This window comes from Bidens hawaiensis, unplaced genomic scaffold (assembly GCF_021521415.1).
Source record: "Bidens hawaiensis isolate Kalapana, Puna unplaced genomic scaffold, B.hawaiensis_p1.1 tig00004748_1, whole genome shotgun sequence".
Taxonomy (NCBI): domain Eukaryota; kingdom Viridiplantae; phylum Streptophyta; class Magnoliopsida; order Asterales; family Asteraceae; genus Bidens; species Bidens hawaiensis.
Window position 1 is genome coordinate 71,806 of NW_027491294.1, and position 12,511 is coordinate 84,316.

General features: G+C 33.1%; 1 protein-coding gene across 1 annotated transcript; it reads left to right on the forward strand.

The window, feature by feature from the left end:
- The first annotated feature begins 2,766 nt into the window (after positions 1 to 2,766).
- LOC143627957 (S-adenosylmethionine synthase 3-like) lies at positions 2,767 to 4,891 on the forward strand. Its single transcript, XM_077097658.1, has 2 exons — positions 2,767 to 2,899; positions 3,496 to 4,891. Exon 2 carries the CDS (start codon positions 3,503 to 3,505, stop codon positions 4,673 to 4,675), a length of 1,173 nt encoding a protein of 390 aa, XP_076953773.1. The 5' UTR covers positions 2,767 to 2,899; positions 3,496 to 3,502; the 3' UTR covers positions 4,676 to 4,891.
- Positions 4,892 to 12,511: the final 7,620 nt, after the last annotated feature.

Genomic DNA, 12,511 nt, shown 5'->3' on the forward strand with positions numbered 1-12,511 from the left:
TCTCAAACTTTTAAAAATACTCATATCTCCCATTTTTTACACGTAACAAATTTTAAACCAAATGTAGTTAACTTGTACCAAACAATCTATTTATCAACTTTTGACCTGTAAAAATCAAATTTATGTTTAGGAAAAATAACAAAACAATCCTTGAAAAAAACAAAAAGAAATTAAATACGATAAACTTTGTTATATATTAAAGTGATTGGTATATACTATCATTTCATTCTAACATATATATATAGTTTACTAAATTTAAGGTTTAAAACATATGTTTATAATTTATAATTTTATATGTCAATTTACAATACTGATAATATAATAATTATAATAATAATAATAGATAAATGGAGATTTAAAAAAAAATGGATACACTTTTAAACATATATTTATAATTTAATGATTAAAAAAATTGTTTTGTAAAATGAAAGATATTCGAGTTTTGTTTTTCTTTACAACATGCATAGTATAATATGTTAATGATAACATTATAAATTGTATTATTTTCAATATTTAACAAATATGATTTGTTGTTGATTTTTGGATTTCACTATGTATTTTGGAATATATATTAAATAATATGTTAATATTTATTTTTATAAAAATATATAGAGAACTAGTTTTTGTCCCCCGTATTACGTGGGTGTTTTATATTGTTTGTTCTAATATTTATTTATTTATAAAATTTATATTTTTTTTGTTGTATGAAAGTTAATAATATACTTATGGTTTAATCATAAATTGTTTCACAAATAAATGAGATGTTATAACCCGATTTAAAAGCTATATGGTTTTGATAAGACCTAAGACCCGTTTATTTTTTTTACTATAAAGTTGGTTTTTTTAATTATAAATAATATTTGTGATAGCTAATAATATACTTATGGTTTGATCAGACGTTGTTTTATATTGTTTGTTCTAATATTTATTTTTTTTAATTTATATTTTTTTATTATATGAATATTAATAATATACTTATGGTTTGATGATAAATTGTTTCACAAATAAATGAGATGTTATAACTCGGTTTAAAAGCTATATGGTTTTGATGAGACCCAAGACCCGTTTATTTTTTTACTATAAAATTGGTTTTTTAATTTAAATAATATATATATATATCTTTTTTAAAATAAATAAGATATTAATTTTTAGTATATCCTATTTTATAGGATTTTTACATCTATAATTTGTTGAGAATAATTTTTTATTTAGTGAGATGTTATAACCCGTTTAAAGAATCTCTGGGTTTGGTAAGACCCATACCCATGAATTCGGGTCAAATGCATGAGAAGCCTTCATTTAAAAATCTAGCAAATCTGGTGACTCCAAAAAAAGGGGGAGCGACCACATCGCAACACATATGATTTTTATGTTTTCGTTTATATATATTATAGATTAGAGATAATATAAATAAAGTGTAAAAGAAAAGTTAATCTATACTCTATATGATACATAACTCATGGGCAAATTAAGAAACATAGATTTTAAGTAATTTACAACTTAATTAACAAATATGACATATGGAAGGACAAAATAGTAAACTTCAAACCTTTAAACAATATTGTCCTCTCAACTTTAATTAACTTTTGTAAATTTAAGTAATAGTTACAACATTGGTCCTTTAATTTTTAACTATATATTCTTTTTAATTTCACATTTAACCAACTTCCACCTCGACTTTTAAACGGTCATAATTTTTTCGTAGGCTAATATTTTTTTTAAAAGAAAAACGGCACCATAAAAACGAGAAATTCATTCTCTTTAATTTGAGATGTTGTTTTTGTTAAAAAATTAACATTTACATAGCGGTGTTTGCAATCCGGTTTTAATGATTTTTAAATAAACAATTAGCAGTAGTTTATGATCATGTAAACTGAAATATAACCTTTAAAAATTGAAACCAAACCATTATCAACGGTTTGTGTTCTCGCTGCATCATGCAAACACCCGTCTAGTAATTATTTATTTATGACATATATTATGTCAATTAAGATCTTAGTTTTGAAGGGAAAAAAGTTGTGAGTTTTAACTACAAAATGACACATGTCACAATAATTTTTTTTTATTGGAAGAGTAGGATATGTTAAAATTCCTATCACACCCCAAGAAAATTGACATTGGCCCCATAGATTTTTAAAACCGAACCCCAAGAAAAAAAATCTAGGTCCGTCTCTGGACAAACGGGTCACTTTTTCGCCCGTAAATAGAACTTGGTGACCCGATAACCCAACCCGCCTACCTAGGAGAAACCTTATAGCTCAAGCCAAAATATAATGCTTTAGCCTTCATGCAAGATTCCAACTCATGATCTCTTATAAGAAAAGCCATGAGACTAATTATCTAACAACCAACGATAAACCCCGGGTAACCCAATGGTAAAAGACAACCCCATATTTCCGTGATCACATATAGCATTGTGTAGCCTAAGCCTGCCTTCCCCTGCTCCGGGGATGATACACCTCCCGAAAGTTCACCGCAAAAAAGACCAGGTTATAATCAGATCAGAACTTAAAACCTTACGAAATCCGACCTGAATCTTAGCTTCCCTATCAATAGCAGTTAAGTTAAAGCTCATTCTACATTCTTGCTAATTTGTTTTGTTTGATAATAATATTGAATTATTTTGAAGGAAGTAATTATCGTCGGTGGGTGTGAAAGAAGTGGTTGGGTTGGCAGTGGGTCCACATCACATCAAGTGGGTCTATCATATGGTATGGCTGGACAATAATAATAATAATAATAATAATAATAATAATATTCGTGTGTCGGCAGTAAGAAGAGCGAATCAGACGCGCCTACTCCTACTCGTCCGCACCTATAAATACTCCTTCCCTTGTCTACCCTACTCGTCCATCTCTCTTTCATTCAATTCTCCCTATATCTCTACACATCACACCAGGTACGTTCCATTCGAATCGATTCGACCTCTACATCTTATTATTATTATTAACTTCATTATATTATCTGCGATTCGATTATTCTTGTTGCTCTGCAAATGCCTCAATTCCTATCCATTTTCTTCTTGTTGCTTTGAGCCAGATCTGTAGTGTTTTGAAGTCTAATTATGGTGAAATTGTGTTATTTAGGTTAATGAATTACTGTAGCATTAGCAGCTGTATTGATTTTCAGTTATCGTGATTTAACATCATGCTGACACTAGATCTGCTCATGAATCATAGAATACACCTTCAATTGCTAATTGACCTAAAATAATATTCTCATTGCTTCAGATGCTGTGCATATGTATGAACAATATGATATGTGTTTTAACATAATTAACAAGGGTAAAATAGACAATACACACTAATCATATGTGTTAATCAGCTAATAACTGTTTTAGAAACTCATGTACAGATCCATATAGACATATAGTTGATATAATGATATGAAGACTCTTATGTCACATTCTGTTTGCTAATGTTATGCTTTAGGCCTCATATTATAAGTATAGTACATTCATACTAACACGGTTTTGGTCCATTTTGTGTGATATAGTTGAGAGATGGAGACATTCTTGTTCACATCCGAGTCGGTTAACGAGGGCCACCCTGACAAACTCTGTGACCAAGTCTCGGACGCGATCCTAGACGCTTGTTTAGAACAAGACCCCGAAAGCAAGGTCGCCTGTGAAACATGCACCAAAACCAACATGGTCATGGTCTTTGGTGAGATCACCACTAAAGCCACAGTAGACTATGAGAAAATAGTCCGTGACACCTGCAGAAACATCGGGTTCACATCCGCTGATGTTGGGCTTGATGCCGACACGTGCAATGTGCTAGTCAATATCGAGCAACAAAGCCCGGATATTGCCCAAGGTGTTCATGGTCATTTAACCAAGAAGCCTGAAGAAATTGGTGCAGGTGATCAAGGTCACATGTTCGGGTATGCAACCGATGAAACCCCCGAGCTTATGCCTTTAACCCATGTCCTTGCAACCAAGCTCGGTGCCAAGCTAACCGAAGTTAGAAAAAACAAGACTTGCCCATGGCTTAGACCTGATGGGAAGACCCAAGTGACAGTCGAGTATCAAAACGACAACGGTGCCATGGTCCCCACTCGGGTTCACACCGTTCTCATTTCCACCCAACATGACGAAAGCGTGACTAATGAGCAGATAGCCGCTGACCTTAAAGAGCATGTGATTAAGCCCGTTATCCCTGCCAAGTATCTTGATGACAACACTATCTTCCATTTGAACCCATCGGGCCGGTTTGTGATTGGTGGTCCACACGGTGACGCGGGTCTGACTGGTAGAAAGATTATCATTGACACCTATGGTGGTTGGGGTGCTCATGGTGGTGGTGCTTTCTCCGGGAAAGACCCGACTAAAGTGGACCGGAGTGGTGCTTATATTGTTAGGCAAGCGGCTAAGAGCGTAGTAGCTTCTGGGCTCGCACGCAGGTGCATTGTTCAGGTCTCTTACGCTATTGGTGTGGCTGAACCGTTATCCGTGTTTGTTGACACGTATAAAACTGGAACAATTCCGGATAGGGATATCCTTGCTTTGATTAAGGAAAACTTTGACTTTAGGCCCGGAATGATGGCTATCAACCTTGACCTTAAACGGGGCGGGAATTATAGGTACCAGAAAACTGCTGCTTATGGTCATTTTGGTAGGGAAGATCCTGATTTCACTTGGGAGACACCGAAGGTTTTGAAGCCGAAAGCTTAAGCATATCTGATTATTGAAGAGATGGATTCATTTTGAGAATAAATGAGGGGAAACATGTGTATGAGGAGTTATTGATTGTTGGGTTTAATGTTGTGTTTACAATTCTTTGTGTTTGTTTTTGGTTGTTGGGAAGCATTTAGTATTGTATAATTCTTTTTTGCAAGATCTATGGATTTAATGTAAACTTTGAACAAGTTTTTAATTACTTAAATGATATCACAAATTGTTTCACTATATTGTCATGAATGAGTGGGCCAAACCATAAATGGGGCCAATGCCCAATTGAGTTGAACCATAATTGTTTCACTGGCTAAGCCTTTGTTCAAAGTAATATCTTTAGTGAACAAACACAAACAACGACGTACGTTTATTTCGTGAACCATTGGTTGGTCCCGATAAATAGCTAATGAACAAACATAATGGTACAAAATTTCAAGTTTTAAGATTTTTTTGAAAGGCCAAATATACGGGGAAAAAATGCATCTCACAAGTAGACGAGAGCCCAACACAGATACATACGTTCAAATAAACGGAAACAAAAACTAAAAACTACTAACCACCCAACCTACAAAGGTACATCAAAACATTACAAGGGAAAGTTAATGAAACTAAATTTGTACGACTTCTCCCAATCTAGTGAAAGACTTTTGCCTCTATGTTTGACCCAAAGAAAAGAAGTCACTTTAATATCATTTAACACTTTAGCAATGGAGAATGCTTTTTAGTTAAAAATCCTGTCGTTTTGAGATATCCAAATCGCCCAACACGTCGCAGCAGCAATAGCTTTCACAGCATGGAATTCACCCACATTTCTTTTATGTTTACTTGGATATTCTAATAGTTCTTTCCGTGAGCCAAAATCATCAAGATAAGGAACCTTTACCCAATTGAGTATAAGATGAATTGAAGATTCTGGCTGTAAACGACATAATACACACCCAAGCTCTCCAACATTAATCCCTCTAACCGATAACGCTTCTTTGGAAGCGATCCGATCTAGGACTAAACACGATATAAAGCAATTTACCTATATGGGGTACAACCTATTTTTACCGATAACCCATTTAAGATCATCGCCTATTTTGTTCATGACAAAATACTTTGTATTCGATTTCATTTTGGTCATATGCTTGATTTGGAAAACTTCCCTGATTTATATATGAAAAGAGAGTATTTTATGAAAACTTATTTTATAAAACTCCATTGAATTTGTTGAAATCATTTGCAGTAAGCTGTTTAACTTTTAATTGGGATATACTCTTGACAAATTTCATGATCATATCTGTTGAGTTGCGTAGTAGATTTAGCCTTGATTAATTTTGAAATTTGATTTGACAAATATTCCAAAAATGGTACAATCGATGCTTGGCTCGTCTGTACCATCAACCTTAGGCTTCTTCCCAAAGTTGGTTTTAGCAGCATAATAGACTACAGTCGATGCACCGTCTTGTCATGGATCTTCTGTCTTTTTTTACTTTGGTATTTTAGTTTGATTGTTTACAGAAGAAATATGATCCTTCTATGACATTACTAAGTGTTCATTCATGGTCAAGTGAGTACTGAGTGGTATTTTGTTCAAGAAGCACACGAATGTTAAGTCATATAGAAACATACAGTTAGGAGGCTCTAAGCCTCTAAGGATAAAGGTGAATACATACTATTTTTCACGATATTGATTTGAGTTGCATACTTGCATGTCTGTAGAGGTAGGGTCATAAATTAAAAAGATTGGACCCGGAGGATCTTAACTCACCAAGCTATCTTTGCGGGCCAGACCCGCCAAGAACAACATTCGCGGGAGACATTCGCCAAGAATGTACAAAACCATTCTAGAAGCATGCGGAAGTCATCAGCAGGTGGGAGAAGGAACAGAAATACACCGCCTACCAAAAGATTCCTCGATAGCGACGTCTACCTTCATAAGGAGGAGCACGTGAAAGCTTGACCAATGGGAAGGAGCCAACAAAACATTCCCTAACGGCCCTGCACATGGCCAGCCGTTACCTCCTATCAAGGCAAGCCACGTGTCTCTTCAGGTGGATGGAAATATTCTTTTAACAATGACAGCCCAGCCAATCATTCTCTACCACACCTGGCTAAAATACATTCATAACCATCAAAGAGGGACACGGTCACACTCAAATGTATTACATCTATCACATAACATTCAATTCTTTCTCACCCTAGAACTGTTACTGATTCTCATGCCGGAGGGTGGTTTACGAGAACACCCTCTCCTTCTCGTAATGAGCTATGGTGATTTGTTTTATAGGTTCAGATCTGATTTATATTCTTTCAGTCAAACCTTAATTCTGAAACCCGAACCCGGTTAAAACATGGATCTAACCCTAACCTTGGATTAGGTTGGTGTTTCTTCAATGTACATCAGAGGAATAACTTGGTGAAAATAACATGAGTTGTTTATGTAAAACTATGTTTAGTTAGTGATTGACTTGGTTCAATTATGTATACATTCTACTTGATTTTTTTTTTTTTGTTAAATACATAATGCAATTGTGGACTTTGAATTGTAAAAGAGTGGTAAAAAATATTGGAAAATTGGAATCTAATAATTTAACTTTTATGTTGTAAAATAATCTCATTTAAAAATATTTTTGCCACTAGTCTCATGTTTTACACCATTTTTTTCTCTCATTTGGCATCCATTAAATTAATTTTTATTAACTCCGTTAAGTTTATACGAGTAGACTGATGTAAAATTTACCTTAAAACGGTTCTCCGAAAACAACGAAACGGTGCTTAAAATCAAATGTGTCTATTATCAAACCGATCGTCGGTTTATAAACGAATGCATCTCATTCACAACATCCGTGGTCTAATGTACGGTTTTAGATTATTAATTGTTTTTACAAGTTACACAAGAAATGTACCGCCTAAACAGCATTAAGGTACATGTTGTAGTTGGTGATTTATTGCCTTGTCATTCGATGTCCCTGGCCGACACAACAATGCCACAATGGTTCACCCCTTCTTTCCTCAACTACGTCACCTTCATCCCCAAACCAAACAAACTAATTGTTTTTATTTTTTTTTAACTGCGAATAATAAAAACGATACCAGCGAGACACTAGACGAATAAGTGATTAAAATACAGAACAAATTAACCATCCAGGCATTGTGAAAATAAAAAGCATTAACTAGACCAATTTAAGTTTGTTGCTTCCACTCGATTTTTGACCCATAAAAACATGGTTGACTTGACCTCCTCTAGTGTTTAGCGATGACAATTGTGATTGTTGAATATATCTTTCTCCCTAAAAGACTAAATTATTACGAGAACGAAAAGAAAAAAAACAAATCGCTTAAATTTTTTTTATCAGTAGCTTATATTTTTAAAAAGTTTTTGTTTTTTAAATACAAATGTCTATGTTATGTACATAAATAAATATTAAACTAAATTATTGATATACATATATTTTTAAATTGTAAACGTTTATCCACATATACGTATGTTATATGTAAGAAATACAGCTACACATAGAGTTGGACAAAAAGATTTTGAATCCGATATTTTGAACCTAGAGCTCAAAATTCCAAACCTAAAATGTTCGAATTTTCATATTTGTATAACACTTTTAAAAGAATTTGACGATACAGATACCGGAAATATTATTATATAATTATTTATTATTAATTATGATATTTATTTAATATATGCATTCTTCATTTTTTTTGACGAGTCGTCCTTATGAAACCCTAATGGGGATAATCCCATACTCTAACGACTAGTCAAAATTAGTATAGTTTTTCAAAATTCGGATATCGGTTTCATTATTCGAATCCGTATATGAGTTTCATATTTGATACAAATTCGGATACTAAAATTAAGTATACGAAACTTTTGGTATATTCAAAATTCGGGTATTCGAGTTGTAATAGCTCCACTACACATGACATACATATCCTTACACATGATTTATGTATGCATTGGGTTATATAATTAACCAATTTTGATTATATATTTTTTAGAATGTTGAAGAGAGAAATAAACCTTGTATTTTAATCATGTACTTATATTTAAAAATGTAAAAAATGATTTTTTTCCACGCCCAAAAAAAAACAGTTTTAATGTGTATAAACCAACCCCCCCCCCCCCCCCCCCAAACCCACCCACCCACCCACTTGATGTGCATTTTTAACACGACCACATTTTTTTTAAAAATGTAAAAAATGATTTTTTTCCACGCCAAAAAAAAAAAACAGTTTTAATGTGTATAAACCAACCCCCCCCCCCCAACCCACCCACCCACATATAAAGCTAACTGTTAGATCTGCTTGATGTGCATTTTTAACACGACCACATTTTTTTTTAGTTGCGTTATTGTTAATGAATATGTTGTAATTCTTATCAATGTATTCACAATGATATTAATGTTTTTTTTTCGCATTTATTATTAAATTATCACCATGTAGAAAAATACTATCAAGCAAACAAGAACTAAAAAATGTTTAAATGAGTATTATAACTTCGAGTGGTTATAATTTGATTCTAAGTTCTAACACTATACATCGATCGAACATACCAAATACAGTGTGTATAACTTTGTCAACAATACATGGAAATGAAGACATTTTTCTAATCAATTGTAACCATCAGCTTCCTAGAACATTAAGGACATACCTTAATACATAATTTCCAACCATTTTTCATAGGTATAATAAGAAAACTCGACAATATAGGTATATAACATAACTACAAAGGCCACACCCTCATTGCTACTCGACACTCAATCGATGAACAACATACTAAAAAGCAACCCCGTCTACACATAATGAAAATAAAAACTACAACAATCATGAAGTGTTTCACTAAATTCCATGAAATTCGTACGTGTCTACACAAAACAAATGAACAATGAAAATCACCCAACAACAATGATGGGAGTTAAGTATATGTTTTAAGCTAATGTTAAGTGTTAGACAATGGTTCACACACATTCGCACATCGTTGTTTTGTTTTAGAATGACAATAATACTAATGTGATTGGACGGATATATTTTGTAAAAAGAAAAGATCAATGGCAATGGTAAATGGTGCTCGTTATTTGTCATTGATCTTTTCATTTCAAAACATATGAGAAAGATGAATCACCTTATGACTGAACAGAAACATGTTAATTTCCACTGAATGGTAAGATATATCTCGAGGAGGAACATGGTTTTAGTTTGATTTGTATCGTCTACAGTTTTGTTTATTTAGTTGATCTTTTTTATAGAAGAAATGTACAAGATAAAACAGAAGGTACAAGTGTAAAGTCGGTGATTTATTGGCTTTTCATTTGATGTCGATGGCCGACACATCACTGGATTGCTCCTGCTTTTCTCAACCCTTCCGTCACATTGGATCCCAAACCCCAAACTATATATTTTTATAATTATTTTTTTGAACAGAGTATTTTATTTTTAATTTTCTTTTATTAATAATTTAAATATTAATGTTTACTTTGCAATGGATTTATAAAGATTCATTACAACCTAATTGGCTACGGGTACACGTCCTTAACACCATTTCTCTCATTCGCATTGTCTTCGTCACATCAGCCTCTCTTCCATCATTCAATATCACCAATCAATTAAGGAAATACACTATTCTTCATCATTTTCCATCATTTAATTATTTAATAATAAAAAGAATTGAAAAGGAAAACATATGAAATACGAAAAATCTGAGATGTTACAACGACTGTAGAACGACAACGATGATGCTGGGGATAAGCCCATCACACGCAGACGAGACGACGACACGGGTGGTGCTGCATTTTAGATTTGCTTGTGTATGTTATTTCTTTTTTTTCGAACTCGTTGTTATGTATTTAATATTATTTTATAAATTTCGTTTTGTTTATTTTGTTTCGTTTCAATTTTAAAACTGTTGTTTCATTATAATTTTAAAACCGATGGATTGAAACAAAAAGTTATTGAAAATAAAAATTGGTTACACCCCACTAACACAAAAATAAAACAAACAAAATCAAGAAATAAAAAAAAGATAGACAAAAAAAACAATAAAATAATAAAAAAACAACAAAAGGACAAAAAACACACATTTTTTCAAAACATCCCACCAATATGCCATGGATTGTCCAATCCGCGACATATAGGTTGGGTGTTTTGAAAAAACCTTGGGTGTCTCTAGCAAACCCCAAAAAAATTTGATTGGGAGATCCCTTGTGTGACCATACTGACGGTGGTCATTTGCATCAGGTCATGCGTGACCAATTTAGCCCGGGGGGGGGGGGGGGGAGTGTTCCAGGGAGACACGCGACAGTCGCGACCTAGGCAGCCGCGTCGGACCCCTAACCCCCTCACTGAATCGTACCGGTCAGCCTAGAATATATATGCATTTAAATAGCATTGATATATGTTTACAAGAAAATATTTTTAAATAAATACTCAGTTAAAATCGAATTAATATTTGTAAGTACTAAGAAACATATATAATGAAAGAGAGAAATTTTGTATTTAATGCGAAAAAATGTTACATTTTCGTTGAAAACAAGTAAAGATGACTACGACTACGTAGCCATCTTTAAATTCATAAGCAAGTTTTTTTCTCTTTATAGAAAGAAGATATTGCTTGTATCTCGTAACTTTGTTTGGTGTTTACAATTTTCAATTATTGAAATGTAGATATGAAACTTACTAAAAGGGTAACAATTGATGCACATTATTGTGTGTGTGATCAAAATCTTAGTTGCTTTGAAGGCCAGACAAAACAATATTGTTTTCCTTGAGGTGGACTTCTCACTGTGCCCGTGTACACAAATGGCCCACACTCGCATCAATTGTCACGTTTTATTAATTCCCATCCACCCCTCTGGCCTCTTCTATTATAATATGATAATCGTTGTGTCGTCGGTTTGGTTACAAAATAACTTATAGGATACAAACTAATCGGTTAATTCGAACGAAAGAGGAAAAAACAATGAAAACCAATGAAATCGGAGAAGAAAATCGTGTCGTTTCAAAAACATTGAAAACAAAAGGAGTCATGTATGTTTTCAAGACGTTAAATGATAGGTGTAAACGTATGAACCTAAACTTAATTCTAATTCTAATATTCCCACATAAAGATGTTTAATATTTATAACAACCGACCTAACAATAATAACAATCATTTAACAAGCAGGAAATAAGCCAAAAAAGGTATTATTTCTAACACACTCAAAAGTATGATTTAAGTATGTCCTATATATATATAACGATTTGTATAATTTACATGCCCATTTATCGTACCATGAATTAAAGTCAAGTGTCCTCACGAGTCATGACTAGTCACTCTTCCTTGTGTCCCGCCCACCAAATCCACCTACATATATTTTTTTTCATACATTAACTAAATTTACACAAATAAAAAATAAAAACAAAAACACATAATCTATTAATAAGTTTATCATTAACATGATTTCTACTATAATATTCATGAAATAATAATAAAAATGGTTTTTGGGATTGGAAGTTTATAGTTGGAGTCGGGGCCGTCTCTAGTGAGGCAGCTAGGGAGGTGTCTCAGGCCTCTAAATTTTAAGGCCTTTAAAATTATGGCTATTTGTTGTTTATATTTGTGTATTTGGGTGATGAATTCGATCAAATATTCAAACCTGTAAATCTGTAATATTGATTTTAATCTTCATAAACAGCAGCAGCCTGGAATATTTTCTGAATCGTATGAGAACTTTCAGATAAACCTATTATTCATTTTCTTTGGCCTATGTCTTTAAAAAGAAGGCTTAATTTCAATATTTGTTTTAGACTTCGAGAAACGTTGAGTCGGCCGTTGTTGGAGCAGTCTCTACTAGTTATATCAAACTAGAT